Source organism: Salmo trutta, chromosome 19 (assembly GCF_901001165.1).
Source record: "Salmo trutta chromosome 19, fSalTru1.1, whole genome shotgun sequence".
NCBI classification, from domain to species: Eukaryota; Metazoa; Chordata; class Actinopteri; order Salmoniformes; family Salmonidae; genus Salmo; species Salmo trutta.
Window position 1 is genome coordinate 33,344,776 of NC_042975.1, and position 23,358 is coordinate 33,368,133.

A 23,358-nucleotide genomic window follows, 5' to 3' on the forward strand; every position below is an offset into this window, starting at 1 on the left:
ATAATTGAACCGCCCTACAAATCATGCTGTGCGCACAAGCTAAGGTGTGGTCATGGCTGTTCATTACCCTGGACCAAAGGGAGAAATGGACTGAGTTAGAGGGACGGAGAGAAAAAAGAAAGGACGCTGAATCAGTGTTCGAAAGCAACAGTTGAACTAATCCAAGGTAAGTCTGGAAAACAGTACCTGAAATGAATCTGCTGTCAAAAAAAACTGTTATACAAGGCTTTGCTGTACATTTGTATAACTTTTTTGTTAATAAATGTTATACTGTGGCTAAAATGTTTTTAGAAGTTACTTTAAACTTTTCCAGATTTGATCTTATCAGTACACTGAAAGTGGTGCCGACATGAACAATAACCAGGTAACTTCAGTTGTATATCTCTGATTTGATTTGGTTTGTTTTGCCTATGGGAAATGGGCAGCCACGTGCATTGTTCATACCAGTCATTGATGTTTTGTGGTAATTACACTACTGGTGTAATGTGTATGTTCATCATACCATGGATTTCCATCATTGTAGTTAAATGGAAGACCATTATCCTTCTCTCCGCTTTCTCCAGACACCAGGTCCCCAGTATGTGAACCATGGGTTTCAACAAGGGGAGGGAAGACCCCCTCCATACGCCTCTGCCCCAAGGATGCACAATGTCCCCCCCTCTATTTGTCCTCAGTACGCCCCCCAGTATGCTCCCAAGACCATCAATACCCACCACACGGTCACCCCTGGACTACCACGCCCAGTCCCAGAACAAAAAGGTACAGTATTTACCTTTCTACTGATATTCCTCTGTTGATTAACATCAGATGCCACACTTAAATGCAAAACAAGCCTTGCCATGATTTCATGCTTCCAGGGTGACACACAGATGTTAAGAGGGGCCAATGGTCAAATTCTATGTGAATATCTAGGGTTGAGAGTCCTTTCATGGTGAAAAGTAGAGCAAAAAGTGTTATTGTTTGTATTTTGAGTGTTATTTTGTTTCTGCTCTCTTTCAGTGGTGAAGAAAAGTCACTGTAAATGTATTGTGGCCTCTATCCTCAATGTCTTAGTTTTCCTTGGGGCAACAGGAGCGTTGGTTTGGTATTTCTGTACGTACAGTACACAGAATCCTCATACAGTAACTGTTTCTTAATTGATGCTTGACATAAGCTGACATTAATATTAATAATGTTGACATGATTTATGCTTTCTATGCCACTGCTTGCTACACAGTGGAAAAAGACTAGTTGACATTGTATCTAGAGGCTAAGGAAAATTACCATGTAGTTCTTATTCAGTAATTTAAAAGGACTTGCAAGTGTAACCTTATAGTCATGGTCTCGTGTGTGTGTGTGTGTGTGTGTGTGTGTGTGTGTGTGTGTGTGTGTCTCCAGTGTCCAACCAGGGTGTGTTGGGGAGGTCCTGTAGGCAGGGAGGTGTGTATCTGAGTGCATCCAAGTGGTGTGATGGCATCACAGACTGTCCAGGAGGAGAGGACGAGACACAGTGCCGTAAGTCTCCACTCAATCATTTTTGGTTTATCATTACAGTAGACTGTTGATCCCTCAGATCTTAAGGCATTGTTCTTTTAGTTGTTCCAAATTTTGGTTCTCAATTTGATAGTAACTATATATAGAATCTCTATTCCTCCATAGCCAACCCCAAAGTCATGAGTCAAGATGTAGATCACAGTAGTAAACCAGTCTAAACACGGTCCTGTGTGGCTCAGTTGGTAGAGCATGGTGCTTGCAACGCCAGGGTTGTGGGTTTCATTTCTCTCTTAATTCCACATTTTTATTAATGTTTGTCTTGATTTTATATTTGCATAGAAGCTAGTTGTTTTTAATCTTTCTCACCTTTTATTGTTTTATTTGTTAACCCTCATACTACCAACATATTTTACATACATGGATTACCAACTGGGGTCATTTTGACCCCAAGAACAAACTATTGGAAAAAGCAACAATCAAAGCAAAATATCAACTTAATAATTATTAAAACATAATTAGACATGTAAATAATGATATCTGAAATAAGAAATAAATAAAACAGACTGATATTTTAGCAAAATGAAAGTTAATTTACATATTCTATGAAACAAAAATATAAATGTTCCCATTAAATAAGTACAATTCTTATTAGTACCAAAGAGCTGATTTGCCATCATTTGATTGTAGTATCATTTCGTTTTTAGAATTTTGAAGTAAATATTCATGTCACATTTATGTGGTAAAAAATAATTAAAATTAGATATGTACTTAATATTATTGACAAAAAGTGAGTCATCCATTGATCCTGAGAGACAATGACCAAAAATATGGTTCTTTATTTACTGACCCCACAGCCTGGATTAGCATAGTGAAACAATGGGAGTGGTAGGGCCTAAGGCAGGATCCGAAAAGCATGCTCAAATCCTAAATGTCACTTCAAACCAAATGTTATAGCAACCCAAATACCATAACACGTTGCACTTATAGATTATTGGAGGAAATTATAGGAATTATGGTATTTATATAACATTTTCCACATATATATATATATATATATATATATATACTACCGTTCAAAAGTTTGGAGTCACGTAGAAATGTCCTTGTTTTTGAAAGAAAATATAATTTTTAGGTTTATTAAAATAACATCAAATTGATCAGAAATACAGTGTAGACATTGTTAATGTTGTAAATGACTATTGTAGCTGGAAACAGCTGATTTTTAATAAAATATCTACATAGGCGTACAGAGGCCCATTATTAGCAACCATCACTCCTGTGTTCCAATGGCACGTTGTGTTAGCTAATCCAGGATTAGCATTTTAAAAGGCTAATTGAGCATAAGAAAATCATTTTGTAATTATGTTACCACAGCTTGAAACTGTTGTTCTGATTAAAGAAGCATTAAAACTAGCCTTCTTTAGTTGAGTATCTGGAGCATTAGCATTTGTGGGTTCGATTACAGGCTCAAAATGGCCAGAATCAAAGACCTTTCTTCTGAAACTCGTCAGTCTATTCGTTCTGAGAAATGAAGGCTATTCCATGTGAGAAATTGCCAAGAAACTGAAGATCTCGTACAACGCTGTGTACTACTCCCTTCACAGTGCAAACTGGCTCTAACCAGAATAGAAAGAGGAGTGGGAGGCACCGGTGCACAACTGAGCAAGAGGAAAAGTACATTAGAGTGTCTAGTTTGAGAAACAGACGCCTCACAAGTCCTCAACTGGCAACTTCATTAAATAGTACCTGCAAAACACCAGTATCAACGTCAACAGTGAAGAGGCAACTCCGGGATGCTGGCCTTCTAGCCAGAGTTGAAAAAAAAAGCCACATCTCAGACTGGCCAATAAAAAGAAAAGATTAAGATGGGCAAAAGAGCACAGACACTAGACAGAGATATGGCTTTTTCTTTGCAACTCTGCCTAGAATGCCAGCATCCCGGAGTCGCCTCTTCACCGTTTACGTTGAGACTGATGTTTTGTGGGTACTATTTAATGAAGCTGCCAGTTGAGGACTTGTGAGGCATCTGTTTCTCAAACTAGACACTCTAATGTACTTGTCCTGTTAATATTATGTCTCCAGAGAAACCTGGATTCAAATATATATATACTGCTCAAAAAAATAAAGGGAACACTTAAACAACACATCCTAGATCTGAATGAAAGAAATAATCTTATTAAATACTTTTTTCTTTACATAGTTGAATGTGCTGACAACAAAATCACACAAAAATAATCAATGGAAATCCAATTTATCAACCCATGGAGGTCTGGATTTGGAGTCACACTCAAAATTAAAGTGGAAAACCACACTACAGGCTGATCCAACTTTGATGTAATGTCATTAAAACAAGTCAAAATGAGGCTCAGTAGTGTGTGTGGCCTCCACGTGCCTTTATGACCTCCCTACAACGCCTGGGCATGCTCCTGATGAGGTGGCGGATGGTCTCCTGAGGGATCTCCTCCCAGACCTGGACTAAAGCATCCGCCAACTCCTGGACAGTCTGTGGTGCAACGTGGCATTGGTGGATGGAGCGAGACATGACGTCCCAGATGTGCTCAATTGGATTCAGGTCTGGGGAACGGGCGGGCCAGTCCATAGCATCAATGCCTTCCTCTTGCAGGAACTGCTGACACACTCCAGCCACATGAGGTCTAGCATTGTCTTGCATTAGGAGGAACCCAGGGCCAACCGCCCCAGCATATGGTCTCACAAGGGGTCTGAGGATCTCATCTCGGTACCTAATGGCAGTCAGGCTACCTCTGGCGAGCACATGGAGGGCTGTGCGGCCCCCCAAAGAAATGCCACCCCACACCATGACTGACCCACCGCCAAACCGGTCATGCTGGAGGATGTTGCAGGCAGCAGAACGTTCTCCACGGCGTCTCCAGACTCTGTCACGTCTGTCACGTGCTCAGTGTGAACCTGCTTTCATCTGTGAAGAGCACAGGGAATTTGCCAATCTTGGTGTTCTCTGGCAAATGCCAAACGTCCTGCACGGTGTTGGGCTGTAAGCACAACCCCCACCTGTGGACATCGGACCCTCATACCACCCTCATGGAGTCTGTTTCTGACCGTTTGAGCAGACACATGCACATTTGTGGCCTGCTGGAGGTCATTTTGCAGGGCTCTGGCAGTGCTTCTCCTGCTCCTCCTTGCACAAAGGCGGAGGTAGCGGTCCTGCTGCTGGGTTGTTGCCCTCCTACGGCCTCCACGTCTCCTGATGTACTGGCCTGTCTCCTGGTAGCGCCTCCATGCTCTGGACACTACGCTGACAGACACAGCAAACCTTCTTGCCACAGCTCGCATTGATGTGCCATCCTGGATGAGCTGCACTACCTGAGCCACTTGTGTGGGTTGTAGGCTCCGTCTCATGCTACCACTAGAGTGAAAGCACCGCCAGCATTCAAAAGTGACCAAAACATCAGCCAGGAAGCATAGGAACTGAGAAGTGGTCTGTGGTCCCCACTTGCAGAACCACTCCTTTATTGGGGGTGTCTTGCTAATTGCCTATAATTTCCACCTGTTGTCTATTCCATTTGCACAACAGCATGTGGAATTTATTGTCAATCAGTGTTGCTTCCTAAGTGGACAGTTTGATTTCACAGAAGTGTGATTGACTTGGAGTTACATTGTGTTGTTTAAGTGTTCCCTTTATTTTTTTGAGCAGTGTATATTTTTTTATCGTTTGCCCTAGAATAATTACTTTTTGTAGAATACACACCAACACAGCTCTCTATGTAGATTCAGAGCCTATTGGAGTTCTGTATTGCAGTTCTGTTAAGTATTTATACTATTGGCAGACTTTGTATACTATTGGAAGATTTTTGTATTCACAAACATAAGGTAATTTTGGTCTTGTACACAGTCGTATGATACATGGTACAGAAAAGTACAATCTTAGGAGAGCACCTGGGGAGCTATATCTCGAAAGAGGATCTGTCTATCTGGACAGAATCACTGATACAGACCCCCTCCACCCTCTGGTGGTATGGATAACTTGTTATTATGTCTCCAGAGAAACCTAGATTCAAATAAAGGTCCTTTCTATCAAATGACTGTAGGCGGAATTGGGTGTTTTTGTCTGGAGTCAAAAACTACCCCAGTTGGTAGAATGAGGGTTAAGCACCTTGAAATGCATTTTTTTGAAAGAATTGTGCTTAAATTTGATTTGATGCTGTGTCTAGGAACACTCTGTTAGAATTCATGTAGATATGGGGGTTGTTCACTCATTTCTTCATCTACAAGTCAGATTTTTTATATGATTTGTGCCCACACCCCATCCCACCCAATTTGAACACTATTCGTCAATCAATTGCAATATCTACTTTCTTCAACCAGTGCGCCTCTATGGGTCGGGTTCTGTGCTGCAAAGTTACTCATCAGACAGTCAGACGTGGAAGCCAGTGTGTGCTGATGACTGGAATGACAACTTTGGCAGGGCCACCTGTAAAAAGATGGGATACAGCAGGTGGGTCACCATGAAAAATATGATCACATACGTGTCATAGAGTATCAACTGTAATCACAGTTCCCACTGTGACTATTAAAACCTACCCAAACCAGAAACCGTGGATAGATGACAGTGTTCGCCCAAAACTGAAAGTGCAAACCACCGCATTTATCCATGGTAAGGTGACTGGAAATATGGCCGAATACAAACAGTGTAGTTATTCCTTCCATAAGGCAATCAAACAGGCAAAACATCAGTACAGAGACAAAGTGGAGTCGTAATTCAACAGCTCAGACACAAGACGTATGTGGCAGGGTCTACAGACAATCACAGATTACAAAGGGAAAACCAGCTACATCGCCCCGTAGCACTCACTTCTGTCCTCATGAAGTGCTTTGAAAGGCTAGTTAAGGGTCATATTACTTCTACCTTACCTGACACCCTAGACCCACTTCAATTTGCTTACCACCCCCAATAGATCCACAGACGATGCCATCACAATGCACACTGCCCTATCCCATCTGGACAAGAGGAATACATCTTTAAAAATGCTGTTCATTGACTATAGCTCAGCCTTCAACCCCATAGTACCCTCCAAGCTCATCGTTAAACTCGGGGCCCTGGGTCTGAACCCAGCAACAGTGCCTCTTCAAACTCAGGAGGCTGAAGAAATTTGGCTTGGCTCGTAAGACCCTAACAAACTTTTACAGATGCACAATTGAGAGCATTCTGTCCGGCTGTATCACTGCCTGGTATGGCAACTGCACCGCCCGAAACCGCAGGGCTCTCCAGAGGGTGGTGCGGTTTGCTCTCTAGGACACCTACAGCACCCGATGTCACAGGAAGGCCAAAAAGATCATCAAGGAAATCCACCAACCGAGCCACGGCCTGTTCACGTCGCTATCATCTAGAAGGCGAGGTCAGTACAGGTGCATCAAAGCTGGGACAGAGAGACTGGAAAACAACCCCTATCTCAAGGCCATCAGACTGTTAACTAGCCATCACTAGCCAGCTACAACCTTGTTACTCAATCCTGCACCTTGAGGCTACTACCCTATATACATAGACAAGGAATCACTGGTCACTTTAATAATGTTTACATACTGCTTTATTCGTGTCATATGTATATAATGCATTCTATTCTACTGTATTTTACTCAATTCCACTGACATTGCTCGTCCTAGTATTTATGTATTTCTTAACTCCATTCTTTTAGATTTGTGTGTATTGTTGTGTATTGTTAGATACTACAGTCATGGCCAAAAGTTTTGAGAATGACACAAATATAAATGTTCACAAAGTCTGCTGCCTCAGTGTCTTTAGATATTTTTGTCAGATATTACTATGGAATAATGAAGTATAATTACAAGCATTTCATAAGTGTCAAAGGCTTTTATTGACAATTAAATGAAGTTGATGCAAAGAGTCAATATTTGCAGTGTTGACCCTTCTTTTTCAAGACCTCTGCAATCTGCTCTGGCATGCTGTCAATTAACTTCTGGCCTACATCCTGACTGATGGCAGCCCATTCTTGCATAATCAATACTTGCAGTTTGTCAGAATTTGTGGGTTTTTGTTTGTCCACCCGCCTCTTGAAGATTGACCACAAGTTCTCAATGGGATTAAGGTCTGAGGAGTTTCCTAGTCATGGACCCAAAATATCGATGTTTTGTTCCCCGAGCCACTCTTATCACTCTTGCCTTATGGCAAGGGGCTCCATCATGCTGGAAAAGGCATTGTTCGTCACCAAACTGTTCCTGGATGGTTGGGAGAAGTTGCTCTCGGAGGATGTGTTCATGGCTGTTTTCTTAGGCAAAATTGTGAGTGAGCTCACTCCCTTGGCTGAGAAGCAACCCCACACATGAATGGTCTCAGGATGCTTTACTGTTGGCATGACACAGGACTGATGGTAGCGCTCACCTTGTCTTCTCCGGACAAGCTTTTTTCCGGATGCCCCAAACAATCGGAAAGGGGATTCATCAGAGAAAATGACTTTACCCCAGTCCTCAGTAGTCCAATCTCTGTACCTTTTGCAGAATATCAGTCTGTCCCTGATGTTTTTCCTGGAGAGAAGTGGCTTCTTTGCTGCCCTTCTTGACACCAGGCCATCCTCCAAAAGTCTTCGCCTCACTGTGCATGCAGATGCACTCACACCTGCCTGCTGCCATTCCTGAGCAAGCTCTGTACTGGTGGTGCCCCGATCCCGCAGCTGAATCAACTTTAGGAGACGGTCCTGGCGCTTGTTGGACTTTCTTGGGCGCCCAGAAGCCTTCTTCACAGCAATTTAATCACTCTTCTTGAAGTTCTTGATGATCCGATAAATGGTTGATTTAGGTGCAATCTTACTGGCAGCAATATCCTTGCCTGTGAAGCCCTTTTTGTGCAAAGCAATGATGACGGCACGTGTTTCCTTGCAGGTAACCATGGATGACAGAGGAAGAACAATGATTCCAAGCACCACCCTCCTTTCGAAGCTTCCAGTCTGTTATTCTGCTGGTCCTTTTGTGGCAGGGCTGAAATGCAGTGGAAATGTTTTTTGGGGATTCAGTTCATTTGCATGCCAAAGAGGGACTTTGCAATTAATTGCAATTCATCTGATCACTCTTCATAACATTCTGGAGTATATGCAAATTGCCATCATACAAACTGAGGCAGCAGACTTTGTGAAAATTAACATTTTTGTCATTCTCAAAACTTTTGGCCACGACTGTACTGTACTGTTGGAGCTAGGAACACAAGCATTTCGCTACACCCGCAATAACATCTGCTAAATATGTGTAGGTGACCAATACGATTTGATTTGGTATACTCTGTACCGTACATATAATGTGCATAACATAAGGGCTTTTTATAGGGCATGTACTGACCAGGTCTATCTCTGCTTCCAAGTGGATCCTATGTTCGCTCCTCACAAAGAAACCCAGGCTCCTTGGCTTCTGAGGGCTATTTGAAGCTGTCTAGTTTTGACCCCCAATCCCTTCTACAGAGGCAGTTAACTAGAAGGTGAGTTTAACATGAATGCACTCTCTTATTCTATCAAAAGAAACTAAATGTTGTCTATTCATATTTTTTTTGAGTGGTGAACAATACATACAAAATGGAATTCAAGTACAAAATTGCTTCCATAAACTTTTGTGATGTCACTTCTGCCTGCAGTCCCTACTGCTCAGCACAAGCAGTCTCCCTGCAGTGTATTGGTAAGCCATTACTTTACCCTTCCACTAATTCTCAGTACAGGCTCAGATTACCTTCAGGTTAGAGATTATAGAAATACATTCAGGGGAACAAATCTCAAGTCACATGATCACTGTTACATTTACATTTGTCATCGTTCCTTTTCTAACTGTACCTAGTAAAACTCACGGACGATTAGCAAAGCTTTAACCAAGTTTATTCATCCATTGGGTCATACAGCTGCATAAGACAAAGACATGGTTCCACTAGTGGTAGTATATATACCCCAATTTGGGTGACATCCTCCTTCTCTCTAAACCTTCCATCTTTATTGCTGGGCAGGAAATTAAGTGATGCGTGCCATAAACGGTTCCTTCTCTCTTAATGTTTCCTGACCTCAACCCCCTTCCTCACTAAACCACATCTCTCCACCCTTATCAGTGCCTGCTACATGATTTCCCTTCCTTAACTCAAAACATTCCCCCTACAGATAACCATTAACTTCTGGTGTACAAACTAGACTATGGCACTCAATATTTCAATAGGACACCTGATCATTTACAATATTTCAAGTTTAGAACTCATCATCATTAAGCAGACTCTCCAGAGTGACTTACAGTAGTGAGTGCAAACATTTTCATAATTTTCCCCTCGTGGGAATCAAACCCACAAACTTGGCGTTGCAAGCACCGTGCTCTACCAACTGAGCCACACGGGACCTTGTTTAGACTGGTTTACTACTGTGATCTACATCTTGACTAGGGACGTTGGCAATGGCGGTCAATGCCGTTTAAGATGAGGGAGGACAATGTTTTTTTCATGAGCAAGGCCTTATTTCTATTACAGCATATCAAATGACTCATTCATATTCCATTCACTCAGTTCAATGTCATTCAGTGATGATTCAGTGATAGGTTTAGGCTACTACATGATACTCAAATTTTCCCTATACCCATCATGAGGTTGCTACAATCTAGCCTATGAATGAAAGTTTACAACGTAGGTGCACACAAATTTGAGGTGACAGACAGTGACATATGGACTCTTGCTTGCATCTATCTGATATAGGGTGTAATCATTAGTCCAACAGTTGCAAACGAGAGTTTCTATTGGTCTAATTCAGGTATGTTTATCCCCATTTTGTTCCATTTGCTTCCGTTTAAGAAACGTTTTTCAACAGAATTGCCGGAATGAACACACCCCTGATCACATGTAAACACAGTTCACTTTCATGGCAGCCATGTCCTATCTCCTCCTGGCCATCTCCTTCTCTCACCACTTCCCTTCGCGTGTGGACTTCAATGCGAAACACATCAGCTGTATGTGACCAGGCAAAAAAAAAATCCAAGCCAAACCGCTACACACGGCCTAAATTGTTGTCACCATATTAGCTAAAGTAACATCATAATCAGCATAGCTAATAGAACTAACGCGTTAGTAAACCCGCTACAATCATGCAGTAACATTACAGTGTACAGTCAGTAAGTAGTTACACCGGCGGGCCCCGGTGGCAATAAATTAGTAATACCAAAAGCTTACCTTGACTTGGAAGTGTTCTAGTTTTGTGTTGGAAAGTCATAACCAGCTAGCTAACATAGCATACCTCTGTTTGAGCTAGTTAGCTGCATTTACTAGCTAAGTAAGTGAAACTGAACATATCTCTCTCTCTCTATTTCTCTCTTGCTTCTCCTTCATTTTGGAAGAAATTAATTTGTTAAACTATTAAACTATTGTCTTATCTCTCTTTGAGTCAACTACTCACCACATTTTATACACTGCAGTGCTAGTTATAGCTATTGCTTTCAGTACTAGATTAATTATCTGATCCTTTGATTGGGGGACAACATATCAGTTCATGCTGCAAGAGCTCTGATAGGCTGGCGGACATCCTCCAGAAGTTGTCATAATTGCTGTATAAGTCTATGGAAGGGGGGTGAGAACAATGAGCCTCCTAGGTTTTGTACTGAAGTCAATGTACCCAGAGGAGATGGTGCTACCCTACAGAGTGCTGTTGAGGCTACTGTAGACCTTATTTGAAAAATAGTGTGTTTTAATCAGTTATTTGGTGACATGATTATATTTAGTGTAGTTTTATCTAAAAAGGATACATTTTTAAATGTTTTACAATTAAACAATTTATGAAATTCACTGAAGGGGATGGTCCTCCTCTGAGGAGCCTCCACCAGACTTTGGGGTTGGCTATGGAAACATAGGGATGCTATATCGTTTCTATATAATACATAGCCACTTTATTCACCACAGAAGTAAACCCTGTTGTGTTCATCTTGAGCCAGACTGGCCATGCAGCTCTCTTTGCCCTACAAAGTTAGTCTTTGAAATGAGTGTGTTGGATTGCATTCTGTAATGTTTCTCTGTTGGTTGTTGTCTTGCTTCCAGACTGTGGTGTCAGTATAGCAGCTCCTTGGAGCCGAATCGTAGGGGGGGACATAGCAGTGAGCGGGGCCTGGCCATGGCAGGTCAGTCTGCACGCCAGGGGCCAGCACCTGTGTGGAGGCTCCATCATCAGCCCTGAGTGGATCCTCACTGCCGCCCACTGCGTAGAAACGTGAGTTTAACTGCAACGTATTTAAAGGGAATAAAAACATGTTTAATTAGCCATTTCAATTTTAAAAGCATAGGTTTCACATCAAACATCATCTGTTCCTCTCAGAGGAGTCTTGGGCAATGAAGCAGAGGAGGATGGTACTCCTCAAAATGTTGCAGTACTCCTCAAAATGTTACAATATAATGAAAAAAGAAAAACCATAAAACTATTCAAAGCATCCTTGTGAATAAAACAACACTATACTAGAGCATGATTGTGTGGTGGCAGCATGACAACCATGGAAAAAGCAGAGATCACCTGAGGACATACGGTTGTCTGTTTTCTCTCTCATTGTGTATGGTAGGCTATCAGGGCCCAGTCAGTGGACGGTGTATGCTGGCTATCTGGCCTTGACCCAGATGGATTTGGCCGCTGGGAATTCAGTGGGACACATCATCTCTCATGAAAAGTACGACAAGCAGACTAGTGATAATGACATCGCTCTTATGAAACTCAGCACACCCCTCACTATGTCAAGTAAGTCCGTGTTCCATTTCAGACATTTGAAAAAGCATGATCCAATAGAAAATCCCTTTTAGGGTTTGGAAAAAGAAGAGTATCATGTGCATTGTCACAAATGGATAGTAAAGTTGCATTCTACCTTTTCATTTTTGTGAAGGAATCCTAACACAGTTAATATTGCTTTTTTAATATGTTCATGTTTTGGAAGTCATATTAGAATCGTACAACACTCCAAGCCAGTCTTAAGTCAGATTCACAGTTGATATGCAAATCATATCAAATCGTATTTGTAAACAACAGGTGTAGACTAACAGTGAAATGCTTACTTACAGGCCCTTCCCAACAATGCAAAGGAAAAAAAAGAGAAATAATTGAAAAATAAAAACACAAGGAATAAATACACAGTGAGTAACGATAACTTGGCTATGTACACAGGGTACCGGTACCGAGTCGATGTGTAGGCGTTTGAGGTAGATATGTACATATACTGTAGGTAAGGATAAAGTGACTAGGCAATGGGATAGATTATAGATAGTTACAGCAGTGTATGTGATGTGTCAAAAGAGTTAGTGCAAAAAGGGTCAATGCAGAGAGTCTGGGTAGCTATTGGTTAACTCTTTAACTCAATATGTAGCAGTCTTATGGTTTGGGGGTAGAAGCTCTTCAGAGTCCCTGTTGGTTCCAGACTTGGTGCATCGGTACCACCTGCCATGCGGTAGAAAAGAGAACAGTCTACGACTTGGGTGGCTGGAGTCTGACAATTTATAGGGCCTTCCTATGACACCGCCTGGTATAGACACCTTCTGAGTGCCAACTATGGTGTTATGTTGCAGATACGGTGAGACCAGTCTGTCTGCCCAATGTCGGTGTGAACCTGACTCCCCAGCGAGAAGCCTGGATCTCTGGATGGGGGTCCATTAGGAGTGGTGGTAAGACAACTCTTATTACAGGACCATTATTAAACACAAGTAATAAAGTCAGAGGTTTTATGACTAAAAGTGATTGATCTTTTCAAGATTTAAATAAATGTGCTGTAATGAAGCCATATGATTGACTTATGATTGATAATCATTTTGATGGCTCCAGGGTCATCGTCGGGATACCTGCGTCAGGCCCAGATCACCATGTACAGCAGAGAGACATGTAATGCATCGTTGGTGTATAATGGACTTGTAACCGCCTCTATGATCTGTGCTGGGACACTGGCAGGAGGAGTGGACTCATGTCAGGTCAGATTCACACATAGAACCACACACATATGTGCAGCACATACTGTAGGCTATCTAATCTTTATTCAGGGGAAGACTTTGTGGTTTTAGGGTTTTTTACTTTTACTTGCTGCATGTATTCTTTATTATTTGATCGAATAGTACAATGTTTTGTTGGATTAGTTGTTTTCTGATTGTGTTATTGTAACCGGTGTGAAATGGCTAGCTAGTTAGTGGGGTGCGCGCTAATAGCGTTTCATTCGGTGATGTCACTTGCTCTGAGACCTTGAAGTAGTTGTTTCCCTTGCTCTGCAAGGGCAGCAGCTTTTGTGGAGTGATAGGTAACTATGCTTCTAGGGTGTCAGTTGTTGATGTGTGCAGAGGGTCCCTGGTTCGAGCCCAGGTAGGGGTGAGGAGAGGGACAGAAGCAAAGCCATTACATTGATGCTGTTGCTGCGGAAAAGGAAGAGGTCAAAAGGGGGGTGAGTGTAACCGGTGTGAAATGGCTAGCTAGTTAGCGGCGTGCGCGCTAATAGTGTTTCAAATGGTGACGTCACTTGCTCTGAGACCTTGAAGTAGTTGTTTCCCTTGCTCTGCAAGGGCCACAGATTTGTGGAGCGATAGGTAACGATGCTTCTAGGGTGTCAATTGTTGATGTGTGCAGAGGGTCCCTGGTTCGAGCCCGGGTGGGGAGAGGGATGGAAGCAACACTGTGTAACATTATGATGAAGCGGGTGGTGGTATAGTGAAGTATACTCATGTACAGTGCAATCGGAAAGTATTCAGACCCCTTCACTTTTGCAACATTTTGTTACGTTACAGCCTTATTCTAAAATTAATTCAATTGTTTTTTCCCCTCATCAATCAACACACAATACCCCATAATGAGATAGAAAAAACTGGTTTTTAGATATTTTAGCAAATGTATATATAAAAAAAATGTATAATCAAATTTACAAATGTTTTCATACCGTTTACTCAGTACTTTGCTGAAGCACCATTGGCAGCGATTACAGCCCCGAGTCTTCTTGGGTATGACACTACAAGCTTGGCCAATCTCTATTTGAGCAGATCCTTTCAAGCTCTGTAAGGTAGGATGGGTAGCGTCGCTGCACAGCTATTTTCAGGTCTCTCCAGTCCCTACCGCTGAAAAACATCCCCACAGCATGATGCTGCCACCACCATGCTTCACCGTACAGATGGTGTCAGGTTTCCTCCAGGTGTGACACTTGGCATTCAGGCCATTAGGTCCTTTAAGTACTTTTTTGGCAAATTCCAAGCAGGATGTTATGTGCCTTTTCCTGAGGAGTGGCTTCCGTCTGGCCACTACCATGAAAGCCTGATTTGGTGGAGTGCTGCAGAGATGGTTGTCCTTCTGGAAGGTTTTCCAATCTCCACAGAGGTACTCTGGAGCTCTGTCAGAGTGACCATTGGGTTCTTGGTCACCGCCCTGACCAAGGCCCTTCTCCCCCGATTGCTCAGTTTGGCAGGGCAGCCAGCTCTAGGAAGAGTCTTCTTCCATTTAAGCATGATGGAGGCCACTGTGTTCTTGGGGACCTTCAATGCTGCTGAAATGTTTTGGTACCCTTCCCCAGATCTGTGCCTCGACACAATCCTGTCTCGGAGCTCTACGGACAATTCCTTCGACCTCATGGCTTGGTTTTTGCTCTGACATGCACTGTCAACTGTGGCACCTTATATAGAAAGGTGTTTGCCTTTCCAAATCATGTCAAATCAATTGAATTTACCACAGGTGGACTCCAATCAAGTTGTAGAAACATCTTAAGGATGATCAATGGAAACAGGAGTCTCATTTTAAAGGGTCTTATGTAAATAATACTTATGTAAATAAGGTTTTAATATTTAATACATTTACTGAAATTTCTAAAAACCTGTTTTCGCTTTGTCATTATGGGGTATTGTGTGTAGATTGATGAGGATTTTTTGATATACATTTTAGAATAAGGCTGTAATGTAACAAAATGTGGGAAAAGTGAAGTGGTCTGAATACTTTTATTTTATTTTGAATTTATTTATTTAACCTTTTATTCAACAAGGCAAGTCAGTTAAGAAAGCATTTTTATATACAATGATATGTAAAATGGCGTTGGAAGAAATGGCAGCAGTTTTACGGGCGCCCAACCAATTGTGCTATTATGCAAATTTTTTTCGCGTTATTTGTAACTTATTTTGTACAAAATTTTTCTGCAACCGTATCTTACGGCAAAAAAGACCTTGCCTAGAGAGTTTTCAGCTATACTTTTCGTGGCTGTTTATTTACCACCACAGACAGATGCTGGCACTAAGACTGCACTCAGTCAGCTGTATAAGGAAATAAGCAAACATGAAACCAAATTTCTATCAACATGTTAAATGTGCAACTAGAGGGAAAAAATTCTAGATCACCTGTACTCCACACACAGAGACGCGTAGAAAGCTCTCCCTCGCCCTCCATTTGGTAAATCCGACCACAACTCTATCCTCCTGATTCCTGCTTACAAGCAAAAATTAAAGCAGGAAGCACCAGTGACTCGGTCTATAAAAAAGTGGTCAGATGAAGCAGATGCTAAACTACAGGACTGTTTTGCTGTCACAGACTGGAACATGTTCTGGGATTCTTCCGATGGCATTGAGGAGTACACCACATCAGTCACTAGCTTTATCAATAAGTGCATCGAGGACGTCGTCCCCATAGTGACTGTACGTACATACCCCAACCAGAAGCCATGGATTACAGGCAATATTCGCACTGAGCTAAAGGGTAGAGCTGCCACTTTCAAGGTGCGGGACACTAACCCGGAAACAGGCAAAGCATCAATACAGGGCTAAGATTGAATCATACTACACCGGCTCCGACGCTTGTCTTATGTGGCAGGGCTTGCAAACTATTACAGACTACAAAGGGAAACACAGCCAAGGGCTGCCCATTGACACGAGCCAACCAGAAGAGCTAAATCACTTCTATGCTCGCTTCGAGGCAAGCAACACTGACGCATGCATGAGAGCATCAGCTGTTCCGGACAACTGTGTGAACACGCTCTCTGTAGCCGACGTGAGTAAGACCTTTAATCAGGTCAACATACACAAGGCTGCGGGGCCAGACGGATTACCAGGACGTGTGCTCCGGGCACGTGCTGACCAACTGGCAGGTGTCTTCAATGACATTTTCAACATGTCCCTGATTGAGTCTGTAATACCAACATGTTTCAAGCAGACCACCTGTGCCCAAGAACACAAAGGCAACCTGCCTAAATGACTACAGATCCGTAGCACTCAAGTCCATAGACATGAAGTGCTTTGAAAGGTTGGTAATGGCTCACATCAACACCATTATCCCAGAAACCCTAGACCCACTACAATTTGCATACCGCCCAAACAGATCCACAGATGATGCTATCTCTATTGCACTCCACACTGCCCTTTCCCACCTGGACAAAAGGAACACTTATGTGAGAATGCTATTCACTAACTACAGCTCAGCGTTCAACACCATAGTACCCTCAAAGCTCATCACTAAGCTAAGGATCCTGGAACTAAACACCTCCCTCTGCAACTGGATGCTGGACTTCCTGACGGGCCGCCTCTAGGCGGTGAGGGTAGGTAGCAACACATCTGCCATGCTGATCCTCAACACTGGAGCTCCCCAGGGGTGCGTGCTCAGTCCTCTCCTGTACTCCCTATTCACCCACGACTGCATGGCCAGGCACGACTCCAACACCATCATTAAGTTTGCAGACGACACAACAGTGGTAGGCCTGATCACCGACAATGACGAGACAGCCTATAGGGAGGAGGTCAGAGACCTGGCCGGGTGGTGCCAGAATAACAACCTATCCCTCAACGTAACCAAGACTAAGGAGATGATTGTGGACTACAGGAAAAGGCGGATCGAGCACGCCCCCATTCTCTTCGACGGAGCTGTAGTGGAGCAGGTTGAGAGCTTCAAGTTCCTTGGTGTCCACATCAACAACAAACTAGAATGGTCCAAACACACCAAGACAGTTGTGAAGAGGGCACGACAAAGCCTATTCCCCCTCAGGTGACTGAAAAGATTTGGCATGGGTCCTGAGATCCTCAAAAGGTTCTACAGCTGCAACATCGAGAGCATCCTGACTGGTTGCATCACTGCCTGGTACAGGAATTGCTGGGCCTCTGACCGCAAGGCACTATAGAGGGTAGTGCGTACGGCCCAGTACATCACTGGGGCTACGCTGCCTGCTATCCAGGCCCTCTACACCAAGCGGTGTCAGAGGTAGGCCCTAAAAATTGTCAAAGACCCCAGCCACCCCAGTCATAGACTGTTCTCTCTACTACCGCATGGCAAGTGGTACCGGAGTGCCAAGTCTAGGACAAAAAGGCTTCTCAACAGTTTTTACCCCCAAGCCATAAGACTCCTGAACAGGTAATCAAATGGCTACCCGGACTATTTGCATTATGTGCCCCCCCCCCCCAACCCCTCTTTTTACGCTGTTGCTACTCTGTTTATCATATATGCATAGTCACTTTAACTATACATTCATGTACATACTACCTCAATTGGGGCGACCAACCAGTGCTCCCGCACATTGGCTAACCGGGCTATCTGAATTGTGTCCCGCCACCCACCACCCGCCAACCACTCTTTTACGCTACTGCTACTCTCTGTTCATCATATATGCATCGTCACTTTAACCATATCTACATGTACATACTACCTCAATCAGCCTGACTAACCGGTGTCTGTATGTAGCCTCGCTACTTTTATAGCCTCGCTACTGTATATAACCTGTCTTTTTCTGTTGTTTTATTTCTTTACTTGAGTCTTTGAATGAAGAGATGGAGATAGAACTGTGGTGTTTGAGTGTTTTTTGCAGTTCGTTCCAGTCGCTAGCTGCAGTGAACTGAAAAGAGGAGCGACCCTGGGATGTGTGTGCTTTGGGGACCTTTAACCTGTTGGGGATAGGGGGCAGTATTTACACGGCTGGATAAAAAACGTACCCGATTTAATCTGGTTACTACTCCTGCCCAGTAACTAGAATATGCATATAATTAGTGGCTTTGCATAGAAAACACGCTAAAGTTTCTAAAACTGTTTGAATGGTGTCTGTGAGTATAACAGAACTCATATGGCAGGCAAAAACCTGAGAAGATTCTGACCAGGAAGTGGCCTGTCTGACAAGTTGCTGTTCATCTTGGCTCTTTTTATTGAAGACTGAGGATCTTTGCTGTAACGTGACACTTCCTACGGCTCCCATAGGCTCTCAGAACCCGGGAAAAAGCTGAATGACGTAATTCAAGGCCCATACTGAAACACACTAGCGCTTTTACTTTTTCTCTCGTTGAATGTAAACAGGCTTTGCCAGTCGGAATATTATCGCTTTTTTTCGAGAAAAGTGGCATAAAAATGTATTTTTAACAGCGGTTGACATGCTTCGAAGTACGGTAATGGAATATTTAGAATTTTTTGGTCACGAAATGCGCCATGCTCGTAACCCTTATTTACCCTTCGGATAGTGTCTTGAATTCACGAACAAAACGCCGCTGTTTGAACATAACTATGGATTATTTGGGACCAAACCAACATTTGTTATTGAAGTAGAAGTCCTGGGAGTGCATTCTGACGAAGACAGCAAAGGTAATAACATTTTTCTTATAGTAAATCTGACTTTGGTGAATGCTAAACTTGCTGGGTGTCTAAATAGCTAGCCCTGTGATGCCGGGCTATCTACTTAGAATATTGCAAAATGTGCTTTCACCGAAAGCTATTTTAAAATCGGACATATCGAGTGCATAGAGGAGTTCTCTATCTATAATTCTTAAAATAATTGTTATGTTTTTTGTGAACATTTATCGTGAGTAATTTAGTAAATTCACCGGAAGTGTTCGGTGGGAATGCTAGTCACATGCTAGTCACCTGCTAATGTAAAAAGCTGGTTTTTGATATAAATATGAACTTGATTGAACAGACATGCATGTATTGTATAACATAATGTCCTAAGATTGTCATCTGATGAAGATCATCAAAGGTTAGTGCTGCATTTAGCTGTGGTTTGGGTTTATGTGACATTATATGCTAGCTTGAAAAATGGGTGTCTGATTATTTCTGGCTGGGTACTCTGCTGACATAATCTAATGTTTTGCTTTCGTTGTAAAGCCTTTTTGAAATCGGACAGTGTGGTTAGATTAACGAGAGTCTTGTCTTTAAAATGGTGTAAAATAGTCATATGTTTGAGAAATTGAAGTAATAGCATTTCTAAGGTATTTGAATAACGCGCCACGGGATTCAACTGGCTGTTAACCAGAGAGGTTAACAGAATGTGACTGGCAGAACGGATGTTGTATGTGGAGGATGAGGGCTGCAGTAGGTATATCAGATAGGGGGGAATGAGCGCTAAGAGGGTTTAATAAATAAACATCAACCAGTGGGTCTTGCGACGGGTATACAGAGATGACCAGTTTACAGAGTAGTATAGAGATGTGTCCTATGAGGAGTATTGGTGGCAAATCTGATGAAGTTGACTATATTTTCCGAATGCACAGTATTAATGTTATGGTCCCATTAGGTAATGCTAACATAGGAGGGGGGGCGGGTAACTTTTTTTGTCTTGCAGGGGGACAGTGGAGGACCAATGGTGGCCAAGGAGGGTTCAGTATGGTGGCTGGTAGGGGACACTAGCTGGGGTATAGGTTGTGCCCTGAGGAACAAACCAGGAATCTACGGCAATGTCACCCACTTCCTCCCCTGGATATATGAACAAATGCAGGTAGGTACTAACAGTAGGACAATGATAACAGAAAGTGAATTATTGTAAGAAAAGATAAGGGAATATATACATTTCTTTATTTTTTTTTACATAAAAAAATATAGAAGTCATTGAGTCACCAATCAGTGCAGCATATATAGGACCAATAAAATTAAGATTATTACTTTAAAACATGTTTTATACATTTTGAATTTCCTTGCAGAAAAATTGATGTAGATGCCGATGAAGACGCACCCTGTCGCTTATCAAATTCTCCTGTCTGAAATAAAGCTTTTGAATACATGTACACTGCTTTCAGATATTTGTTGGTGCCTGTTGACTTATATTTAAGATTTCAGGGAATATCCATTAAACATTTTTTTATTAAGATATTTGTATCATGTTGAGGGAAAGTATGCAGGAATTGTCATTTTGAAAGGGAGTACTGTACGCTGCATACTTGCACACACATAAATCCATGTTTTGGTCATACCTTTGTTTTACATGATCAGGACCTTTTCTAATTGTTATGAACCTGTGTATGATAATATCAAGTATTAATTGACAAAAAATAAAGTGTTACGTTTTTATGTACATGAAATAATGTTTAATAAAAAAAAATATGTTAGAGTGAGTCAGACACCGATGCATGTACACTTGCACATTCAATACAGGCTGCCCAGGTGAAAATAATGAATACATACAGAACGAGTCAAAAGTTTGGACACTACTCATTCAAGGGTTTTTCTTTATTTTTACTGTTTTCTACATTGTAGAATAATAGTGAACATATCAAAACTATGAAATAACACATATGGAATCACGTAGTAACCAAAAAAATTGCCACCCTTTGCCTTGATGACAGCTTTGCACACTCTTGGCATTCTCTCAACCAACTTCATGTCACCTGGAATGCATTTCAATTAACAGGTGTGCCTTGTTAAAAGTTAATTTGTGGAATTTCTTTCCTTCTCAATGTTTTTGAGACAGTTGTGTTGTGACAAGGTAGGGATGGTATACAGAAGATAGCCCTATTTGGTAAAATACCATATTATGGCATGAACAACTCAAATGAGCAAAGAGAAATGACAGTCCATCATTACTTTAAGACATAAAGGTCAGGCAATCCGGAAAATTTCAAGAACTTTGAAAGTTTCTTCAAGTGCAGTCGCAAAAACCATCAAGCGCTATGATGAACCTGGCTCTCATGAGGCCCGCCACAGGAAAGGAAGACCCAGAGTTACCTCTGCTGCAGAGGATAAATTCATTAGAGTTAACTGCACCTCAGATTGCAGCCCAAATAAATGCTTCACAGTTCAAGTAACAGACTCATCTCAATATCAACTGTTCAGAAGAGACTGCGTGTAGTGTGTGGAGGACCAAGACGCAACAGGGAAGTGTATACTCATCTTCTCTTTTTAATATATAAGAAGGAGAAACAAAATAAACACGTATACAATTAACAGAAACGACACTAATGGTTCTGTCAGGTGAAGAACACAAAACAGAATACAACTACCCACAAACCACAATACAAACACACCCCTAATTATAGGACCTTCAATCAGAGGCAACGATAGACAGCTGCCTCCAACTGAAGGCCCCAACACCAATTAACTAAACATAGAAATACAAATCACTAGACAGAACATAGAAATAAACTAACATAGAACAATAACCAAAACCCTGGACTAAGAAATCAAATACCCCTCTCTACATGGACACATACACACAATCACCCTGAACCACATAAAACAAATACCCCCTGCCACGTCCAGACCAAACTAAACACTAACAAATAACACCTTTACAGGTCAGAACGTGACACTGCGTGAATCAGGCCTTCATGATCGAATTGCTGCTAAGAAACCACTAATAAAGGACACCAATAATAATAAGAGACTTGCTTGGGCCAGGAAACATGAGCAATGGACATTAGACCAGTGGAAATCTGTCCTTTGGTCTGATGAGTCCAAATTTGAGATTTTTGGTTCCAACCGCCGTGTCTTTGTGAGACGCAGAGTAGGTGAACGGATGATCTCTGCATGTGTGGTTCCCAAAATGAAGCATGGAGGAGGAGGTGTGATGGTGTGGGGGTGCTTTTCTGGTGACAATGTTGGTGATTTATTTAGAATTCAAGTTACACTTAAACAGCATGGCTACCACAGCATTCTGCAGCGATATGCATCCCATCTGGTTTGTGCTTAGAGGGACTATAATTTGTTTTTCAACACGACAATGACCCACACCTGCAGGCTGTGTAAGTGCAATTTGACCAAAAAGGAAATTGATTGAGTGCTGCATCAGATGACCTTGCCTCCACAATCACCTGACCTCAACCCAATTGAGATGGTTTGGGATGAGTTGGACCGCAGAGTGAAGGAAAAGCAGCCAACAAGTGCTCAGCATATGTGGGAACTCATTCGAGACCGTTGAAAAAGCATTCCTCATGAAGCTGGTTGAGAGAATGCCAAGTGTGTACAGAGCTGTCATCAAGGCAAAGGGTGGCTACTTTGAATAATCTACAATAAACAATATATTTTGATTTGTTTAACACTTTTTTTGGTTACTACATATGTGTCATTTCATAGTTTTGATGTCTTCACTATTATTATACAATGTAGAAAATAGTCAAAATAAAGACAAACCCTTGAATGAGAAAGTGTGTCCAAACTTTTGACTGGTGCTCTATATCATGGACATTCATTTCAAGTAATCATGAAAATCCTTTCCAACACTTCTATCTACAGTATCTGCACCTCTTCTGGCAAGGCTCCAAATTTGTCATTATGAAATATTCTCAGGTCATCCTGGATAATCTGGAACAGCCCAACAGCAAAACATGATCTTAATCTGATCTGTCAGGCTGTAGGTAACTGGCGCATGGAATCAGGCTCAGGAGAGCAGAGATGAGTGTACAAGGTAATTTATTCCACGAACAGCAACAGTATAAACCAAATACTAAAGGTGCGTGAAATACAAGTCACTCGTAAATACCGGGCGTAATAACAAACCCGGCAAACAATACCAGCCAACAAGTAACGACCTGAACATTATATACAAACACGCACACAAACATGGGGGAAACAGAGGGTTAAATAATCAACATTTGGGGAATAAAAAAACAGGTGTGTAGAAAACAAAGACAAAACAAATGGAAAATGAAAAGAGGATCGACGATGGCTAGAAAGCCGGTGACGTCGACCGCCGAACGAACAAGGAGAGGGACCGACTTCGGCGGAAGTCGTGACAGTACCCCCA

At 42.1% G+C, this 23,358-nt stretch overlaps 1 protein-coding gene across 3 annotated transcripts; it reads left to right on the forward strand.

The window, feature by feature from the left end:
• Window positions 1–50: 50 nt before the first annotated feature.
• Window positions 51–20,404, forward strand: tmprss2 (transmembrane serine protease 2). 3 transcript variants are annotated; one of them, XM_029700545.1, is made up of 14 exons: window positions 52–166; window positions 314–364; window positions 564–759; window positions 1,000–1,092; window positions 1,378–1,494; window positions 5,815–5,944; window positions 8,816–8,929; window positions 9,083–9,123; window positions 11,498–11,666; window positions 12,010–12,182; window positions 13,001–13,096; window positions 13,254–13,396; window positions 19,966–20,118; window positions 20,321–20,404. In XM_029700545.1, exons 2-14 carry the CDS (start codon window positions 350–352, stop codon window positions 20,327–20,329), a joined length of 1,449 nt encoding a protein of 482 aa, XP_029556405.1. In that variant the 5' UTR covers window positions 52–166; window positions 314–349; the 3' UTR covers window positions 20,330–20,404. The 3 variants fall into 3 exon arrangements, with proteins under 3 accessions (XP_029556406.1, XP_029556407.1, XP_029556405.1); XM_029700546.1 differs by lacking the exon at window positions 1,000–1,092 and having other exon boundaries at window positions 51–166; XM_029700547.1 differs by lacking the exons at window positions 5,815–5,944; window positions 8,816–8,929; window positions 9,083–9,123 and having other exon boundaries at window positions 51–166.
• Window positions 20,405–23,358: the final 2,954 nt, after the last annotated feature.